The sequence below is a fragment of the Branchiostoma lanceolatum genome, chromosome 1 (assembly GCF_035083965.1).
Source record: "Branchiostoma lanceolatum isolate klBraLanc5 chromosome 1, klBraLanc5.hap2, whole genome shotgun sequence".
Lineage (NCBI taxonomy): Eukaryota > Metazoa > Chordata > Leptocardii > Amphioxiformes > Branchiostomatidae > Branchiostoma > Branchiostoma lanceolatum.
The window spans coordinates 23,546,556-23,568,469 of NC_089722.1; the positions used below are offsets into that span (position 1 = coordinate 23,546,556).

General features: G+C 40.1%; 2 protein-coding genes and 1 long non-coding RNA gene across 3 annotated transcripts in view; 2 read left to right on the forward strand and 1 right to left on the reverse strand.

Moving 5' to 3' along the window:
- The window catches only part of LOC136442699 (BRCA1-associated protein-like), a 33,546-nt gene that overhangs the window by 6,487 nt on the left and 5,145 nt on the right, over positions 1 to 21,914 (forward strand). The window contains exons 2-6 of the mRNA XM_066439646.1: positions 9,252 to 9,662; positions 10,085 to 10,277; positions 17,455 to 17,644; positions 20,954 to 21,067; positions 21,582 to 21,647. Coding sequence (XP_066295743.1) covers positions 9,252 to 9,662; positions 10,085 to 10,277; positions 17,455 to 17,644; positions 20,954 to 21,067; positions 21,582 to 21,647 — 974 coding nt within the window. The remainder of the gene's footprint in view (positions 1 to 9,251; positions 9,663 to 10,084; positions 10,278 to 17,454; positions 17,645 to 20,953; positions 21,068 to 21,581; positions 21,648 to 21,914) is intronic.
- Positions 2,540 to 7,628, forward strand: LOC136442732 (uncharacterized). The gene is made up of 2 exons (XR_010757040.1): positions 2,540 to 4,896; positions 6,475 to 7,628. It is a non-coding gene; the product is annotated as an uncharacterized lncRNA (long non-coding RNA).
- LOC136439968 (alpha-2,8-sialyltransferase 8B-like) lies at positions 17,775 to 19,600 on the reverse strand (the record flags this gene model as incomplete). Its single annotated transcript, XM_066435675.1, has 2 exons — positions 17,775 to 18,717; positions 19,002 to 19,600. Coding segments are annotated over 2 exons (885 nt in total), but the record flags the coding sequence as incomplete, so codon positions are not given.

Consider the following 21,914-nt stretch of genomic DNA (forward strand, 5'->3'; position numbering starts at 1 on the left):
CACCAGACCTGCTTATGCGAGCAGGTCACATAAAAAAAGTGCCCAGATTACCCTACTAATGTCAAACGCTCAATTCAGTATTTTTTCTTCTGCTGGTAGCACGTGCTTTTGTACGAGGGTAATATGAAACTTCAATCAACAAAACACATTAATATGAAAGCCAAGGATAGTCCTCATCCAAACAAAACAAAAATGCGTAAAGGAGCCTCAGTTATGATGAAGGTGGCTTAATACTGAGTGCACAAGCCATGCGCTGTCACCACAGCCCGGTACATCCTCCTCATGCTTGTCACCAGTTTTGTTACGCGGCCCCTGGCTATTCTTCCACAAGGAGTCGTCGCAGGTCGACCAGTGTTGTTCTGTTTATCATTCTTGCATGCACAGCTCGTCCAAGTTGATCAGTGATCACAGAGTCTGAGACTATGTTCAATTGTGTTGAGATCTGGGCTGCAGGAGGGCCATTCTATCCTCTGTATTCCTGCATCCTGGAGTTGGTCTGAAAAGACTCTTATTCTGTATGGACGTGCACCATCATCTTGCAGATCTTGCATATTGCAGAGGTAAGGATCTTGGAAATGTGACTGGACTGAGAAAGGTGTCTCTATGTCTTGACACATCGAGGTTGCTTAGGATGATTAGCCTGGTTTTTACTCTGGCAGTTAACGTTGTACTGCCTCACACAATGACACTGACTCCAACAAAACAATCAGTCAGTCTATCTGTGCAACAGTAAGCGTAGGGTTCTCCTTGTTGTCCACACTTTCATTTACCCATCCAACAGTCTAAATAAATCTACTCTTATCTGTAGCTGTGAAAATAACTTTCCTCCACACACTGTCCCATTCACGATGTGGACAACACCACCACAAAGGGTTTGGCGCTGCGCTGAGTGTTTGACATTAGCATGGAAATTTGGGCACTTTTTTTCTACAACCCACTCCCGTAAGCAGGCCTGGTGCTCGCTCCATGAGATTGCAATTAAAATGAGTTTGGTATCATGGGAAAGGAAATTACACAGGCTTTTCAATGATATATAATTCATTGAAATTGATCAAGAAACAACGGAAATATGATCAACCAAAGTAAAGTTTCCGAACTTTTTGTGCGTAGTTTATTACGCACATTTCGTTGTATTCACCTTTTCTAAAAGATACCCACACCTCTAATATGACCCCCTAGCCTTTACCAAAAGGCAAATATTAAGTTTCTGTCAGCATAAATTATTCAAATGAGGGCATATTTACTATTACGCACATTTCGTTGTATTCACCTTTTCTAAAAGATACCCACACCTCTAATATGACCCCCTAGCCTTTACGGAAAGGCAAATATAAAGTTTCTGTCTGCATAAATTATGCAAATTAGGGCACCATTAGTATTACGCATATTGCGTTGTATTCACTTTTTCTAAAAGATACCCACACCTCTAATATGACCCCCTAGCCTTTACCGAAAGGCAAATATAAAGTTTCTGTCTGAATAAATTATACAGATAGGGGCACCTTTACTATTACGCATATTGCGTTACGTTGTATTCACTTTTTCTAAAAGATACCCACACCTCTAATATGACCCCCTAGCCTTTACCGAAAGGCAAATATTAAGTTTGTCTGCACAAATTATGCAAATGAGGGCATATTTACTATTCCACACATTTCGATGTATTCACCTTTCCTAAAACTGCTTACACCTCTAATATGACCCCCTAGCCTTTACCGAAAGGCAAATATTAAGTTTCTGCCTGCATAAATTATGCAAATTAGGGCACCTTTAGTATTACGCATATTGCGTTGTATTCACTTTTTCTAAATGATACCCACACCTCTAATATGACCCCCTAGCCTTTACCGAAAGGCAAATATAAAGTTTCTGTCTGCATAAATTATGCAAATTAGGGCACCATTAGTATTACGCATATTGCGTTGTATTCACTTTTTCTAAAAGATACCCACACCTCTAATATGACCCCCTAGCTTTTACTGAAAGGCAAATATTAACTTTCTGTCTGAATAAATTATTCCAATGAGGGCATCTTTACTATTACGCACATTTCGTTGTATTCACCTTTTCTAAAAGATACCCACACCTCTAATATGACCCCCTAGCCTTTACCAAAAGGCAAATATTAAGTTTCTGTCTGCATAAATTATTCAAATGAGGGCATATTTACTATTACGCACATTTCGTTGTATTCACCTTTTCTAAAAGATACCCACACCTCTAATATGACCCCCTAGCCTTTACCGAAAGGCAAATATTAAGTTTCTGTCTGAATAAATTATACAAATGAGGGCACCTTTACTATTACGCATATTGCGTTGTATTCACTTTTTCTAAAAGATACCCACACCTCTAATATGACCCCCTAGCCTTTACCGAAAGGCAAATATAAAGTTTCTGTCTGAATAAATTATACAAATGAGGGCACCTTTACTATTACGCATATTGCGTTACGTTGTATTCACTTTTTCTAAAAGATACCCACACCTCTAATATGACCCCCTAGCCTTTACCGAAAGGCAAATATTAAGTTTGTCTGCACAAATTATGCAAATGAGGGCATATTTACTATTCCACACATTTCGATGTATTCACCTTTCCTAAAACTGCTTACACCTCTAATATGACCCCCTAGCCTTTACCGAAAGGCAAATATTAAGTTTCTGCCTGCATAAATTATGCAAATTAGGGCACCTTTAGTATTACGCATATTGCGTTGTATTCACTTTTTCTAAATGATACCCACACCTCTAATATGACCCCCTAGCCTTTACCGAAAGGCAAATATAAAGTTTCTGTCTGCATAAATTATGCAAATTAGGGCACCATTAGTATTACGCATATTGCGTTGTATTCACTTTTTCTAAAAGATACCCACACCTCTAATATGACCCCCTAGCTTTTACTGAAAGGCAAATATTAACTTTCTGTCTGAATAAATTATTCCAATGAGGGCATCTTTATCATTACGGTATTCACATTTTCTAAAAGATACCCACACCTCTAATATGACCCCCTAGCCTTTACCAAAAGAGAGAAATATTAAGTTTCTGTCTGCATGAAATATTCAAATGAGGGCATCTTTACTATTACGCATATTCCGTTGTATTCACCTGATAAAGAGCGACTTGTCTTTACTTTTGTGTGTTTTGGTGCCTTTTAAATCATGCTTCTACGTATATTTTATTTTGTTGCAACTATGAAAGTAAGGCAAGTCTCACACAAATCTGATTTTGGTCGCTATACGTTCGCTACGCGATCGCCGTCTAGTAGAAAGAAGGCATCAACGAAATCCAAAATGTCGGGGGAAATATTGGTAATACGCGTCTGGGACATGTCCACCCGTCAGGAAATTATGAGGATGCCATCCATTTAATCAAATCAACACTGCCTAAGCCAGAATGTCACGAAACAGCCCCGGTCTGACACACTCTGCTACTAGGAAATACCAATTATTTGGCCTTGACATGTTTGCTGCCAACCCCCACCTCCCACCCCCATACTTCCTGAAGAAACGTTATACCCATCACGTCCGGCTGCCGAGTGTAATGGAGTGTCTGGGTTCATCCACAGGTCCTCCCCAGAATCCTCCCCAAAGCTGCACCTGGCTTCACGGAGGTATAAACAATTTGAAGTTAGAACCATTGAATTCCCCTCAGGCCAAGGAGAGTCAACCATATGATGGAGCGATATATATCTACTGTAATGGTGCAAATGTGGTGTGTTTTAACAAGGCTAGATAGTTACGAAGGAATGGCCCAACCCACGTGGCCTTGGGACTTATGCCAAGTCGTCGACGTCATATAAGAATAGATTTAAAGAAGAATAATCATGTCGCAAATTATCGGACGTAAGTCTATCTGGTATCAGGTGAAAGAGGATATTGATACCAATCAGTCTCTAACGGTACAGATTGGCAGGGTTCAACTTCTTAGTGTAACTGTCCCTGCCATGATGAAGTGCTCTGCCGTTTACATATTGTGTATCAACAGTGTACATGTATGTTGTTGTAAGTGGCTCGTGCAGCTGGGCTCGTTTTTCGACTAGTCAAGGCCGCCTGGTCACTGATCCTTGAACTATATGCACATGCTGTGCAACTTTCCCATAACCCCTGAGGTCAGCTTTATCAACTCTGGAGTTTCAAGTCTGCAAACAATATAACTCAAGGGACCGGCTGGGATGGTGTGTGAAGAAAGGTTTTGATTGGATATCTGCAACGTGGTATCGTTAAAAAAAGCGACGATTGGCTGTTGGGATATCTGACAATACCATATTCGGAGCAAGGAAGTGATGATACAGGAGATTAACACGTCCCTCTCCTAATTCACATGCATCGGCTCCGTCGTCAGTATCAGTCTTTACTTGGACAATGGGGGGGGGGGGGATTTGGAACTGCGCGGTCACCCTCCCGTCTCAACAATCGGAACTACAAACTGTATATCAAGACGATGATGGTACAATGGTACATTCGTATAGTGTACGAAGCATTTCACGCCAGGTGCACCTGCCGTATCCAGTGGAAGGAAAAAGTGACTCCGAAGTGCTGCCTCCCAACACGACTTCGCTGGCTAGACCACGTCCTTAGATTAGATTAAGTTAGAACGGAGTGTGCTCGAATCCCCAAACACCAACCTTTGGAGGAAAAACAAACACTGCTGGGGTTTCAAGACGCAACAGGACTCCAATACGAAGTAAGTTGGAATTACCGATCCAGCTGGAGATGAACACACAGTCAAATAAAATAAGGACTGAGAAGCAGACAGCGTCATCCAGTCAGACCTCACAAGCCGCCTTGTCACCGATCCTCGACTCCCGGCCCAACCATGATGACTCAGCCCAGAAGGCATCAAGCAGTACAAATTTAGCGGACACAACCATTCTACTCTCATGACCAGGGTAAGTCAACTTCAACATTAAACTGACAGTTTGATTATTTGTAGGGGATGTGGAGATGTAGGTGTAAGTTTCAATGCGCGGAATCAGAGTAAGGTGTGGCGGTGTTTCTGCTTCTGTCAAAAAAGGTTTCTACTTCTGTCAAGAAAACAAGTATTTGTAAGGGTGACTGCTCTTTTCCCTAGATGCCAGGGATGACATATTGGAGGTGTAAATAGCTTAAGCAAAGGTAAATACAACAGTATATGCATTATTGTAATTAGGTCCTCATTTCCATAATATATGGTGAAACGTATTTTTTTCTTACAATGAATGCTACGGATGTCATATTGGATGTTTAGGTATAGTACTTAAGGCGCAATACCTGAGTGACGTGTGAGGGGTGTTTCATTTCTTCTTCTGACAAAAAAGTTTCTACTTCTGTCAAAAATAACAACTATTTGTAGGGTGACTGCTCTATTTTAATCACTATAAGTATAAATGCTAGGGATGACATATTGAGGGTGTAGATATCTTTAGGATAGGTATAAACAACAAAATGTGCATTATCATCATTAGCTCCCTATCTGCATAATATATGGAGAAACTTTTTCTACAATAAATGCTACTGATGTCACAATTTTAGCCTTATTTGCATAATTCATGCAGAAACGTCACATTTCCCATACGGTTAACGCTACTGATGTCATATAAGAGATGAAGTTAGGTAAATGCAATGCAATGTGTCTTATGCTTCTGCCGGGACCTTATTTGCATAACTGATGCAGAAGTTTCATATTTCCCTTAAAGATAAATGCTATCGTTGGCATACTGGAGGGGTAGCTAGCTTTAGCAGAAACTTCATATTTCTTTTGTGGTCAATGGTAGGGATTTCCTAACAGAGATGTAGGCAGCTTAAGAACATGTTGAAACAACGAAATGTGGAACTTATTTGCATAAATGACTCAATGCAAAAACTTCATATTTCTTTTGTGGTCGATGGTAGGAATTTCCGAATAGAGATGTAGGCAGCTTTAGAGCATGTGAATACAATGAAATCTGTTTATATAATGCTAATGTGGACCTTATTTGCGTTATCAATGCAATAACGTCATATTTCCTTTGAGGTCAATGGTAGCGATTTTCTATTGGAGATATAAGTAGCTTTAAAAAAGAGAATACAACAAAATGTGTGCTACGCTAATGTTGGCCTCATTTGCATAATTCATGCAGAAACTTCACATTCCCCATACGGTAAACGCTACTGATGTCATATAAGAAAAGAAGTAAATTTAACGTGTCTTATGCTTCTGTCGGGACCTTATTTGCATAATTGGTGCAGAAGTCTAATATTTCCCTAAAGATACATGCTATGGATGTCATACTGGAGGGGTCGGTAGCTTTAGGAAATGTGGACATTATTTTCATAATCAATACAAAAACTTCATATTTCCTTTGTGGTCAATGCCAATTACATTAAAATCACATTACTAACCCGCTGCTTTGAGAAGTCAATGCCAAGATTGCAATAGTTTTGATATTCCAATAGGTTAGAGTGTTCAGGTTGATATGTGTGTACGTTCTTTCTCGATCCCTGCACAGACCACCGGTAAGAGCCATGACTACAATGTGTCCCTGGCACCCGTTACCCACTAGGGAGGAACAAGCTGGCCATACCTCACACAGACTTATACCGCAGCAGGGGAAGTCGCCGGAGACCTTTCACTGGGAGCCAGTCAGACGAGCTGTATCCCCGAGGGAACCGGAAAGGACATGTGCCTTGCAACGTTGGGACCGAGTCAACGTCCACGTAGGGGATATGCCAGACCAGGACGAGAGCCGTGTGCAGCCAGATGAATGCGCTGTTACAACCAGAGAAAACCTGACACGATTTAGAGAATTCACGGACTGACGTACACATGTTGTCCACGTTATTAGATTTAAAAGAATACATATTGTCTATTCTATTGTGTATTTTAGTAGTGGCTGATTTTGCATGTATATCAAAGAACATACACGTTAGGTAATTAACCTCGCCAATGACAGTTCGAATCAAACCCGATGTATGAATGCTGGCCGGCCCCATACAGATATATATGCAAGTTGCAGTAACATTTCACACTGTCACTCCATACCAAACTTGGAACGATAACTGTAAATTAGCATGTTATTTTGTGCGATAATTATTATCCTTTGGTGGTTATTCGTTTGTTGAAGCGAAGTTCAACAGGGAGATAAAGTAACCAATGTTGTGTGGGCATACAGTTGTTAAGCTGTCTATGAGGTAAGACAGAATATGAAGACAAAGGGATTTTTAAGGTAAGAAAGTTCGGTTCCGGAGAGCAATAGAAAACTTCACTTAGGACCGAAGGTAGCCAGCATAATGAAGTTACAGTCAGTCTGTGTTAGAACGTTAATAGTTTGCCTGCTCAATGTGCGGGAACCCTTGTCTCTGAGTCATTTCTTTACCCTTGACGTAGACGTCTGAAAATCAGCATCTAAAAGAAATTGTATTTATAGATTGGTCATTCTTCATTGTAAGAAGGAAAAGGTTATCAGAAACATCGACAAACAGCTGTTGCATTCAACATCCAAACGGTGTAATGTAACACCATAAAGGTAACACAAACAGCTGTTACATTTCAACTCTCAAAAATCTAATTTGAAAAATCTGCATTGTTTACAAATTCAAAAGCGACTTTGTTAAGTTCAGAAAACTATCCCGCCATCCCACCATTAAACAGACTAATCATTCATTGTTGTTGTTGTGGCTGTCGTCCTTTGTATCCGACAAGTCCACAGCAACACGCTCATAACATGTCAAAATGAAAACATCAAAACCACATACAAAACCACCATTCCATTATATAACAGACTAATCATTCATTGTTGTTGTGGCTTGCGTCCCTCTCCGAAAACGATAAGTCCACAGCAACACGCTCATAACATTTCAAAATCAAACCATCAAAACCACCATTCCATTATATAACAGACTAATCATTCATTGTTGTTGTGGCTTGCGTCCCTCTCCGAAAACGATAAGTCCACAGCAACACGCTCATAACATTTCAAAATCAAAACATCAAAACCACCATTCCATTATATAACAGACTAATCATTCATTGTTGTTGTTGTGGCTTGCGTCCCTCTCCGAAAGCGATAAGTCCACAGCAACACACTCATAACATTTCAAAATGAAACCATCAAAACCACCATTCCATTATATAACAGACTAATCCTTCATTGTTGTTGTGGCTGTCGTCCTTTGTATCCGACAAGTCCACAGCAACACGCTCATAACATGTCAAAATAAAAACATCAAAACCACATACAAAACCACCATTCCATTATATAACAGACTAATCCTTCATTGTTGTTGTGGCTTGCGTCCCTCTCCGAAAACGACAAGTCCACAGCAACACGCTCATAACATTTCAAAATCAAAACATCAAAACCACCATTCCATTATATAACAGACTAATTCTTCATTGTTGTTGTGGCTGTCATCCTTTGTATCCGACAAGTCCACAGCAACACGCTCATAACATCATAAACATGTCAAAATCAAAACATCAAAACCACCATTCCATTATATAACAGACTAATCCTTCATTGTTGTTGTGGCTTGCGTCCCTCTCCGAAAACGACAAGTCCACAGCAACACGCTCATAACATGTCAAAATCAAAATCACATACAAAACCACCATTCAATTATAACAGACCAATCATTCATTGTTGTTGTGGCTGTCGTCCTTTGTATCCGACAAGTCCACGACAATATCAAAACATCAAAACCACCATTACACCATAAAACAGACTAATCCTTCATTGTTGTTCTTGTGGCTGTCGTCCCTATAAGACCACAGCAACACGCTCATCACATTCCACGTAAGAAAATCATCATAACACAACATAGGCTTTGCTATCGCAGACCTGTAATGACGGCACCACTTCCCATCATACACCACTCACAGAATGAGATTCAAAATGGCCGCGCCCATAGACCACATAATGAGATTCAAAATGGCCACACCAAAGACCATGTGATCAGAATCCTACGAAAACACCACTTCCCATCATGCACCACTCACATAATGAGATTCAAGATGGCCGCGCCCATAAACCACGTGACCAAAATCGTACGAAAACAATACAGGTTTGGCTACCGCAAACCTGTAATAACGTTATATACTTATAATATTGCAGTTACAGAAGCTGTGCCATCATTGAGGTAATGGCAGTAGATCAAACATAACAAACCACATTTCTTTGTTTTGTAATAATTAGTTACTTGTAACCTATAGCTAGCAAAAGCCAATATTTTTTTTAAAACTTACACTTTTAAAAGCAACGCATATTATTTTTCATCCCCTGTCCAGCTCCATTGTTTGAAACAATGTCAAGCGTACAGGAGCTTGCGACTCAAGAGGAGCAGGAGGAAGGAGCATCACAAAGGAGAGATGTGGAGTGTCAGACAAAGGAGGGTCCTGATGAGGAGCAGTCACTTCATCCAGAGGAAGAGCAAGAGCAAGGGAACCATGGGAAGGGAGGAGAGGATCATGGGAACACTACAGATACAGAAAATGGAAACAAAAATCCAAAAGAAACAGAAACAGAAAGTTTGGATGATGAAGAAATTGAATCAGTCATGCAAGCTGTTGAAAAGACAGTGGAACCCACGGAGAGAAGAGAGGGTTCACCGTCGCCCAGCAAGCATGTCCAAAATGTTCGAGGGCTACGAAGTCCAACCGAAGTCACCATAGAGACATATAAGCCAGATAAACAAAAAGGCAAGTCATCTGTTTATTGTTATATTACCTGACCTATTAATATGGCAGGGAAATATTCTGTCTACGTGCCCATTCATTTTCACTCAATGTTAATTGAATGGTGCTTTAATATAATAGGAGCTTTTAACACAAATTTTATTGCTACAACTGTCAGCTACTAGTAGTATTTAGTAGTAATATAAAAGTTGCTCAAGTGACCAAATAGATTTTTAAAACTGTCAGATGTTTAAAGTTAGTAAATTCCACTTTCTTTTGTCAACTTGACTGCGAAAAGTCCAACAGGTAATTAACTAAACTTGCTTTCTCTAAAGAGTAACTTTTGTATTATGTATCTTATTATCTGGAACCTTTATTGACCTATCAGCTAGTTGTATTCTATGATGATTCTAACTTGGTGGAGTTTTTTTATCATTCAATTTTAGGGGATTTAGAAGAGACAGAACTAGACCTGGAGGTGAGGCTTGCCAACATTTCTGTCACTCATCAGTCTGATGTGGGGGAGGGGGAGGAGCGTCCCAGCAGCACTCGTCCCAAAACTCCGACAGGCATACCCTTTACATCAGGCAACCCTTGTGTGGAAGTCACTAAAGGCATCATGCACCTCTTCAAGTCAAGGTAACAATGAAAAGGCATTATCATGCCTCATCTCATTAAACTGCAGGTAGAGGATGACCATTTAACCTTTAACTAAATGTTGTGTCAGATACATTAAGATAACTTTGGTTCCTTCTGTGTTCTTACTTATGTTGACAATGGCAAGTTACCTCAACAAGTCAAAACTCACAAAAATCCACTCATAACATTTTGTGTAAAATACAATGTACTAGCAATACTAGTACATGTATCATGTACATGTATCCTTTTGTAGTTACAGCGTATAACACCCTCCACTTTAAGTTTGGAATTCCACTTTTCCCATTTTGACAAGTGCTTATATATTCAATATAAAAGCATTTAAGTGAAAAATGTTTACATATAGTTGATGAGTATGATGTACAGTTATGATTGATAACAATAACTTTCATGAATATTCATTTTGAAAATTTTCTTCCTGCAGGAATTTCTGCAGAATCTGCAGGAATTCCTGCAGGAAGAATTTGTCCTGTAGGAATTTCTGCAGGAAGATATTTTTCCTGCAGGAATCCCTGCAGGAGTCCCTGCAGGAAGAAGGTAAATTCCTGCAGGAAAACATCTTTCCTGCAGGAATTCCTGCAGAAATTGTCTTATATCTACAGCAATGTCAGTAGAATATGAGTCATATTGTGCATTAAGTTTTGTTTTACAACTGTTAGGCCAGAACAATGGCGGCCACAACAATGAAAATTGCAATGAAAGGTACCTTTTGATCAATCAATTGTTTTCCATGATATATTTTATGATACACAATAGTCTATTTATTCAACTTTGTTTTGTGAAGCTTGCATGCATGTACTCTAAATGTTACAATTGTTTTTAAAGAAGACATCTTTAAAAACACCTACTTTTAAAATCAAGTTTACCTGCATTGAATTGCAATAGTCATCAATCATTGCATAATCATCAACTTCTGGCTACCAAGATCTATAATGGCTTACAATTGCTGATTGTGGCTTTCCTTATTACACAATACAGTTAAATCATTAAGCCTCTTATGTCATCAAGGTCTATTTAAACTAAGGGAAGAAGGTTGATTATTGATTATTGATTGTTATTGATTTTGTTGAAGATAGAGCCAGGGCTCAGAATGTTTAAGAATGGCACGTAATGACCGTAGGATGTTATACTGCAACTGAAAAGAAGGTTTATTTGTAACTCTTTTTATCACCAGGGTGTGATAATCACCTCCCCTCCCTTTTCTCACCCATCGTTAAAGAGACCATGATCTCCATGTTCTTTGTATCCAGATGTTAGCCAGCAGTCACAATGCATGCACTGATATGTAATTCAGGTCGTCAGAAAAGATAAAAGATAGTTTCATCAGGTGATAAGTAGTTTACGATCTCACATGTCCCTCTCAGACCACAATCCTTTAGGTTTTGAACTGACTGACCTAACCTACTTCTAGTAAATGACCTAACCTACTACTAGTAAATATTGTAGTAATATTGCAGTACCCTTGGGATAGTTGTTTCAGCAACCCTTTCTAATCTTTACCTCTTTTATAGCAAAGAGTACTTTACTGAGTAATCTAAGACTTACTTCTTTCGAGGCTACCCCAGGCCTGTTTAAGTGACTATAGCAGGTCACTATAGAGAGGTATTGAAATGCAAAAGCACAAGAGAGCAACAAAATAACCCTGATAGATTGAAAAATTACTTCAAAGTTACACCTAATGAGTGTTATATTTGCCCACCACATGCTGGACACTTGTCCTCAATAGATTTTGGCCCCTCTTGTACTATATCACACCTACAACAGCCGTTTTCACACATAGGTGGTAAAGTATTATGCATGCATCCATTGTTTTTGGCTTGTTTTGGCGTTTTTATTGGCTTTCTGTTTTGTCAGCTTTTGTTTTTGTCCACCAGCCAATTTGAAAATAGGGTGTGAGCATGCATGAATGTTCAACAACCAAGAATATATCAAGGAGGTTAAAATAGGATTCTAACCTATTCTTACCTCCCTGAATATATCTATGATACAAATATTGCAATTTTTTTTAATCTAGCCATAGTCGATGCTGTAGGGCTGTTGTGAATTAGGATTTTACCATGGTCAATACTGACCGACGGAGGCCATATATATCTATCAAGCAAGTTTTAAAGTACCTAACCTTGCATTTAGCACCTTGCATCAAGGCATGCATGATTGAAGTTTTGAAGATACCCAAATCTGACCAATAGCCTAAGGGTTGATGGTCTCTAACAAAGTCTTTTTTGTCATCCCTTTACAAAATTGAATCTACCTCATCACAGTGAGCCAGCACATGATGACATAGAGTTGAAATATGATAGAATGCCAAACACATCAAAACATCTGGCAAAAGTTTGTTCAAGAGAATATTTCCATTTGAAATTGAGTATTCTCCTTTTTCAGTAATTATTCGTTCCTTTCATATGCGGGTCAAACTAGGTCAGCTATTGTCTGGCCAATTATCATGTCCTTGGTTGGGCTGCTGAGCATGCATGGTCTTGGCTTTTTGTGTGCCTTCGGCTTGGTGGGGCTGTTGTAAAAAAAAGTCCAAGCAGAGGTTAGGGGTGGCCGCAATTTTTTACCTCTCCCTAATTTCACAAAATCGGGGCCACCACGGCCCCCCGACAAAACCTCTACTTGGAGAACAGGTCTAGGGAGGACTGTCCAATGAAACCCCGGCTGATCAGAATACTTAACAATTTGAAAGTTCTTCCCCACATCTGCCTGGAGATTATGATAGCCCCGACCTTGGTATCAGCTGAAAGGTCAAATCTAGTTAAGTCAAGTCAAGGCCTTAAGTTTACTTTAAGATACTTTTAATAGGTCGGGGGCCCCGGGCTATCGTAATCTCCGATTTTAGTTGTATATAGAAACTTGAGGTCAATATTTTTTAGCCTCTTTGGTATCAGTCAATGTGTAAGCTGAGCAGGTCTTATATTAAAGTGCAGAAACCTGAAAATTCCATGGGGATACTTATCTGTATTCATATTGGGTAAACCTAAAATGGGTAAACCAAGGAAGTTGTATTCTATTTATTTGAATAAACTTGGATAAATCCAATATTTCCTGAGAACTCTGAAGTGTACGCCCATGTTGAAAATCGCAAATCAGGGCTCAAAATGTGAACGCTTGCACTCTTAGAAGTCTGTGAAGGAGACTAGATAAAAATAATAACAAAGGAGGTTCCATTCCTAGGAGAGATTAGCCTCTACCAGTCTCTGCGCGATCGCTGGGAAAATAGTAGAAATTGGCCAAATAGAGTTAATAGTATACCAGGGGTAGTCCGCTATACAGTGAAGCTAGGTCCGTAGATCGCCTATTGAGCTTCACTGTATAGCGGACTACCCCTGGCATACTATTCACTCTATTTGGCCTATTTCTACTATTTTCCCAGCAATCGCACGGAGACTGGTAGAGGCTAGGAGACATCACAGGAGTGAGGAGAGATCTCCTTTCAGTTTCAGGGATGCCTGTAGTCACTGGCTTTGAACGCCTTGATTCATGTCAAGGTGTGAATTGCCCTGATTTACATTATAAGAGGCAATCAGGCACCTGGAAATAGAATCTCCTTGGCTGTTATGGATGCAGTCGGGAGGTGTGTGTGTGTGCTTCCCGGTTTTAAAGGGGCCCGGGAGATGTTGTATGTACAGGGGGTTCAATTTATTTTAAACCTCCTTGTACTGTACCAACCAATAATGAGGCTGTTGTAGTTCCCTTTAACGTGCTCAAGGCACCTCCAGATCCTCGTTCACGAGACCCCAATTTCACATCCCTTCCGAATATTCTTGATGGAAGGGAGCTGATCTATAGGGTCTGGCCCATTGGCATGTCAAACAAGAATAGAAATGAAAAACAATTCTGAAGACACAGGAAAGGCTTCAATATACACCTCATAACAGTATAATAAATACTTTAAAACCACCTCAAGGGGCAGCTTGGAACAAGCTGGCTTGACTGGTGTCAACTAAATCTGGCTTGGAGTGTTCATGCTCACAAATTAATTTGACTTTGCTTAGCACTGGGGCGCTTTTGCAGAGCAAACACTACTGAAGCGCCCCAAAAAATCACTGGTCAGTTTGACTTGTCAACCCCTGATGTACGCATGGGGTCTACCAACTCTACGCTTGACTTTAAAAAGTTCAAAATAGCCAGTCTCTTCAGGACTTTGCTTTGTGGAGACGACAGATAAGACAGGAAGGTGTGACTGCACATGAAAAGTAAATGCCATTTTCAAATAAGGAGGAAAATATCCTTCTTAACTACACAACTTTTAATAGTGTATAGAGTACTGTGAATGCATTTAAGTGGTTTTAATTTCACGGTGGGGAGAAAATGGAGTGTTCACGGGGATTTTAAGTTCATGTTTGAGACAATAATAGACAAGGGGGTAAGAGTAGCCTCCGTTGCAGTCCTTTTCCCCGCAGCGTGTTTTTTTTCAATTTTTTTTTTTTGGGGGGGGGGGGGGGCGCCACGTATCTGCTTGGGATCCCGTATCCGCCGTGCCTCTGTGTCCGCTATAGACCCTGTGTCCGCTGCTGGGGAAGGACTGCGTTTTGTCGCTTCCAGCAAAGGCCCATCAAAAATCACTTATCACCATTGCCATGGATGTGCGAACTTCCCGTAATAAACACGGCCAGCGCGGGGAAATCTTCATGCCCCTTTGAGCAGCGACAACGTTCTAACGGTTGCCGGGATGTCTTTTCAAAACACGACGGACGGACACCTAAATGAACAAACCTTTCGCATTTTTTCCTTCGTACATCCATCGAAGTTGCTATAATGATTTTGTGCTTTTCGTGCAAGGAAACGTGGCTCAAACATGTCTCACAAAGCGTGAGAAAGCTGCAATACTTTCTCCGCGCACGCTGCGCTAGACAATGGCCGATCATAATCTAACCCCTGACCCTTTGTTGTCTTGTCACTCTAATTATAAGATCTCTTAGCTACGACGGCTGAATCCACAGAAGATATCAGCAATAGAAAGAAACATCAGGCCACATTTCAGACAATTTGTAACTCGACTTTGAAGACAACATGATAATCATTTGCAAGGAAGCATGCGTCACTTCACGTGGGCTTTGTGCAACGTAACATTTGAATTGCTTCTCGTGGTAGTGTGAATTACTTCTCCCGGTAGTGTTAATTACTTCTCGCGGATACATTAATTGCCTTTGCTGGAAGCGACAAAACGCAGTCCTTCCCCAGCAGCGGACACAGGGTCTATAGCGGACACAGAGGCACGGCGGATACGGGATCCCAAGCAGATACGTGGCGCCCCCCCCCCCCCCCAAAAAAAAATTGAAAAAAAAAACACGCTGCGGGGAAAAGGACTGCAACGGAGGCTAGGGTAAGAGGGGGAACAGCAAAGAAACTCAGAGAGCTACGACTGCTCGCAGAAAAGAAGACACAGTGGAAAGAAATGAAGAAAGACTGAATGCAGCCGGAGGTTGTTTCCACAACCTCCGAGCCGCAGAATACAGTGGATCATCAAGAGGGGGAAAAAATGTCGGCCACTTCTACTGACCAAGGAGGGTATATGTGTACTGACTGTGGTTTCTCCTTTTTTTGTGAAGGGAGGGCCACCCCTAGCCCCCTAACCAAACCTCTGCTTGGACCCCAGATCCAAGTCAAGGCACACAAACTACCATGCAGGATCACGCTCAGCAGTAGCCAGAGTGTCATCCTGTTTCAGTTCCAGGCTCTAACTGAAACAGGATGACACTCAGGCTAGCTCAGCAGCCCCTTGATAATACAAAAATGTGTGTTCTGTTCAACCAAGGACTTGATAATTGGACAGCATTTGTAGGACAATGGCTGACCCCGCATATGAAAGGAGCGAATAATTACTAAAAATTTCCATCAGGAGGAGGAATGGATACTCCTTGTTTATAAAGGTCTACATGTACTAGTATATGGTAGGATTTTGAACCTGGAGAGGATATATTCTCAGGAAGAAAACTTTCTATTCATATGAGTCATAACATCTCATATGTTTGGCATTCTATCATATTTCAACTCAAATGTATTATGATATTATCTAGTCTTCTGAGCTATGGATCTTGGTAGCCAGAAGCAATGATTATGCAATGATTATTATGATTCAATACATATGTCAGGGTTTTTAAGGATGTCTTCTTTCAAAACTCCTGTTACAGTACATGCATGCATGCAAGATTCACGACATAAAATTGAATACATGTATATATGATCATATGATGTTGAGAGATGTTGTGAGTATGTACAAAGTGAATGATAAACGAAAAGGCACGGTGACCCTTGAGTGTCTGTAGATGAACCCAAGGACATTATATCTTCTAAATAATGTCCTTGATGAACCATATACTGAGAAACAATTTTCCAAAACAAGATTCTTTCAAAAGAATTGGTCTGAGAAACCATGGATGTAGCGTAACTTAATGCAAAATATAAAGGACTCATATCCTACAGACATTGCTAATAACTAGCTATATATAGATACATGCATGTATAAGGTACTTCCTGCAGGAATGCCTGCAGGAAAGATGGTTTCCTGCAGGAATTTAACTTCTTCCTGCAGGGACTCCTGCAGGGATTCCTACAGGAAAAATATTTTCCTGTAGAAATTCCTGCAGGACAAATTCTTCCTGCAGGAATTCCTGCAGATTCTGCAGGAATTCCTGCAGGAAGAAAATTTTCAAAATGAATATTCATGAAAGTTATTGTTATCAATCATAACTGTACATCATACTCATCAACTATATGTTAACATTTTTCACTTAAATGCTTTTATATTGAAAATATAAGCACTTGTCAAAATGGGAAAAGTGGAATTCCAAACTTAAAGTGGAGGGTGTTGTATGTTGTCAGGGGGCCCAAACTAACATGATCTTGTTAATTGAGCCCAAGAGCGATCTACAAGAACCTCCCTCTACTCAAGTCTTCATGTTCACAGCATTCACAATTATATACATATGGACAGTTGCATTCCTTTGGGAAATCATTAGGTGTCCAAAATTAATTCAACACCTATACTAGCAAATATTGTAAAGATTCATTTGCAACTTCTTAACTTTGTCCACAGACTCAGTGTCACACACACAATTCAGTCCTGAATACATAACTTAAATACTAGAAATACTAATAGGCAATTGATATTTACATCTTGCCATGATCTATATATGTTGATTTTTCCTTTCCCCAGTGAGTTGACCCCCTGTGACGACGAGATCCCCCGGAGTGAGATGATCTGTATCCTCAACACCCCCTGCTCCATGCTGACCTGTGACCTCCTCAAGTTCATGTCCCCCGTCAGGGACAGGGTGGAGTACATGCGCATCATCCGCGGCTCCCAACCCAACCACTACATGGTGCTGCTCAAGTTTCATAGCCAGGTACATGCATTCTTACCTTTATCAAGAAGGTTATAGCATTATTCAAGGAAGCATTTATTTATTTATTTATTACTTCCTCAAACGTACATAGGCAGGGAAATCCACACATGATATACCCTGAATTGCGTAGGTTTGTTACAAAGAAACTTATACGTGCAGAATGTCAACAAACAAAAATACATAATATATTAACAAACACTAAGCATAGATCCGAACTCACAGGCTGATGGTAATGCTAGGAAATAGAGTCATTATAAAGTCTGACTGCAGTGTGGAGAAACGACTGTTTCAGTCTGTCAGTTCTTGCCTTGGGGAGAGTGAACGCGTTCTTGTTCCTCAGTTGCCTGCCAGTAACTGTGCGTCTTTGAGGAGGCACAAGATCATGCAGTGGATGTTCGGGACTTAACATGTCCTTAAAGAGCTTTACTGCAGCAGCTTCTCTCAGAAGCATAAATGTGTGTCTGTATATCTATTCGTCAACAAGATACCTCAAGATTGGTGTGTTGGTAGGTTGTGACAAAAACTGGGAATGATTAGATTTTGGGCCCAAGCGGAACTTTCGGTTTTGATATGTGGTGCTCTGGAGGCAGATGTTAGGAAAAAGTGATGAAGGTTTGGGCCCCCTAGCAACTGGAACTGCAGGGGCATTTTTGTTAAAGCTTTAAAAAGTGGATAACTCAAGAAGGAGTTGACAGATCATTGTGACTTTTAGTATGAAGATAGCTTAAGCAAATTATGGAAGTCAGGATCTTATTTGCATGATTCATGAGGAAACTTCATTTTGATATTAATTAGTCACATTTGAAAACTCAAAACTGCATTTTCCAACGACATGTCTAATGATTCCATCTTTATCCATTTGCTGTATTATGGCGTATTCTGCGTCAAAGTCATGCCTTTTGCTGTGCACCCTTCCGTCATAGTAGTGGTAGGGAACAGACTGGTTCTGGTAAGTAGACATGGGGTAGAAACCGTACATGGAGATCCTGTCACAGAAGGTGGAGGCCAGGGCAAAGGTGTTCAGGCCAGTCGATGCAAACTTCCATTGTTTATCTGCAAGTTCTGTGTACAAACTGACAAGATTGACAAAGATCAGCCTTATGCAAAATGTTACTGGTAGTATATAATATATGTATGTCCTTTAAATGCAACTATTTTGTGAAATATGATATGTAAATAAGACCATATGTGGATGGTTAATGAAAATATCAACATTTTGTACAAGATCTCTCTTACCAAATATTTTTCACCTTGGAACAAACATTCTCAAGTTACCCACTTTGCTAAACTACTATAGTAAGTACTGTTGCCAAGTTTAATGGAAAACATAGGTGCAGATACATGCATCTTAACGTACCTTTTACTGTTCAAGAGAGACCTGTGTGGGAAAGCCGTTATGGTGGACAAGTTGTTTTTCCTGATAGCAGCGTCAATCACCTGCATCTTTGATCTGGCTTTCGACGTAAAAGAGTATGCGTAACTGAAGACCATTCCCGGAGACTCGCCGAGACGAACTAGCATGGCTGTCCTCAGTAACGGGTTGCTAGACTGGAGAGCTTCGCTGACCTGTGACAACCGTACGACATTTACGATGGTCAAGTTGGTCTTGCTGCCAACGTCCCTCTGATAGTGGTGCACAGGCGGTAGATTGGAACGGATGACAAACTCGTGAGCGTCTATCTCAGTACCACAGCTGCTACGAAGGAGTATACCACTGTTGCCAACAACTGCGCACGTTGGGTAGTGCCTAACAGGCGTGTGAACAACGTCACATGGCTTTGGGTGGCTCGTAGCCGAGTTACGAAGTGTGAATGTTAGGTGGTCGCATTTTTGCATGAAGATGTTGTAGTCCGAGGAATAGATGATATGTCTTTTGGGATCAAAATACCTCTTAGTAATGTTCCTGCGGACAAAAAGTGGACAAATAAAGAGTAAAATGGTAAATTGCAACAAGTTTTATGGCAATGTTATATTAAGTTAACTTGACAGTATACTTGTATCAAAGGCTTCTAAACAGGTATAGACATATTAGTGTCTTTTTTTTTTATATCAAAGTTTGCAGTGAAGGATACAAATTATGATGGAAGACAAAAGTTCTACTCTTGTGCAACTATTCGAGAATATATTCTTGAGTGGTTAAGAAAATATGATTATCATACTAACTATTATATTAACTTACTTCATTTTCCAAATATTTGTCATATTGAAGTAGACTTTCCTTCCTGCCATGAGCTGGTTCCGTAAAGCCGTCAGCGCCTGGCTATGTCCTGCTCCCATTGTATTAAGACTCTGGTCATGTGCATTTCTCAAGTGCAATATGGCAGCTTGCTTGCACACATAAAACAGGCTCATGGTAATCACACCAACACCCATAAGTATGGCAGCACAGAAAAGTTGTCTGATCATGATGCTCCTTCAGGTAGGATATCTTCAAATTTACAAAATAATAAACCACAAGCAAACCTTCGCCTTAAAAAAGAGTAGAAAAGAAAGTATAGTATGGTAAGCCATGCAATGATGATAATGACAATGTTATATGTTAAGGGGGAACCACTACAGTACCAAAATATGGTCAATATGTCTTTCTTTTCAGTCACAATAACCTGGTTGCCAGGCTTCCTAAAGCCCCATAAGCCGTCTTTCCAACTATACACCCCACAGGGATTAATTAAATAATAAGGGAGCCTTGGAAACCAGTCTATAAGCCCACTCAAGTCTAGCAGCCAGCTTAGGGTTTCTTAAGCGCCTATCTCACTGGACCCACAACACGTTGGCATCCTCGCTGCATCCTAGATTGGATTTGTGTAACCCTTGACTTTAGAATGGGAATATCATGCAAAATGTAGTATTACTAAAAAGACAACAAAACACACAAAGCGTAAAAAGATTTGTTTTTTATGATCATTGAAATTCGTTGATCATGAGTGTGCTGTCAAATCACTCGGTCGTAGCGAGCTCGCCAACGTGTTGCGGGTCCAGTGACATAGGAGCTTTAGGTTTTGATAGAATCAAATCCCACAAGCAACTGATGCTTTGTGGACTAAGACCTGCTCTATCCCTAAAGTCCCTCATGATAAACTAGTTAAGCTAGTAGGAGACCTCCCGGATAACATTTCCACCCGAGGTTTAGGATTGGTCATTGGTGGTCTTTTAATTTTTTGATCAGCCAATCTATCTGAGCTCATCTATCTTGCCTTAATCATTAGATGACAGCTATTTTACATTTATGACAAATAAGTAGACACCATCCCACACAACTGTACATTGTATGTCCTCTACTGACATGTACTGTTGTATTGCTGTATTCAGGAGTATGCTGACGAGTTTTACAAGAACTACAATGGTATGAACTACAGCAGTCTGGAGGAGTCAGTGTGCCACCTGTTGTATGTTGCAAGGGTCGAGGCTATGAAAGCTGAACAGGTGAGGAAGCCATTCACAACCAAACCTTATTCCTTACATAAATCAAAAACACTAGCTTTTCTACGATTTGGAAGAAAAAATTGTCTAATTCACATAAAAGTCAGGTACATGTATCTATATATACAGGAATGTGTAAAAGTTTGAAATTCATGAAAGAAATATACATGATGAAATCAGGACAACCTGTTCATCAGTGATATAAGTGTCATCACTTTTTTCAAATCAAATCAATCTACACTTACACACAGGTCCATGTATTTACCGAAATACACTTTAATGAAATACCGATACGGCCGTCCCGGATTGCCAAGTATTTTCTGTCTTTTTCTTGTTATTAAGGCCATAAATACATTATTTTGATGCAACCTGCAATGTTTACTCATAAAGTCATACTGTATTTTTGGTAGATTTCACCATCTCCATGACATTGTGTATTTTGTGTATTTCATGCAATTTGGTAAATACACAGACTGCTTACACACTGAGATTAACCCTGTGATCTGGTTATATCCAGGGTGGGTACATGCCAGAAGCGGGAATGACAGAACTACCCATCTGCCACATCTGCTTGGAGAGAATGGTAAGTCAATAGCATTTTCATTTTATCATTACATAAAGTTAATTTGTTATCTTTTTACTAATGATGTGTTGGTTGATTTTTGACATAGGGAAACAAGGCTGTCTAATTTGATCTAGAAAAAAGTTTTACTTGTGTTTCATTTTTGGCGTCTTTGAAATATGTCTAAATACTAGACTGTCCGCTAACTACATGTAGTAGTTCAGGTAACTGCTATATATGAAGATGTATTCAGAATGGATATTGAATTGCTGGTTTTTTCTTTGTTCC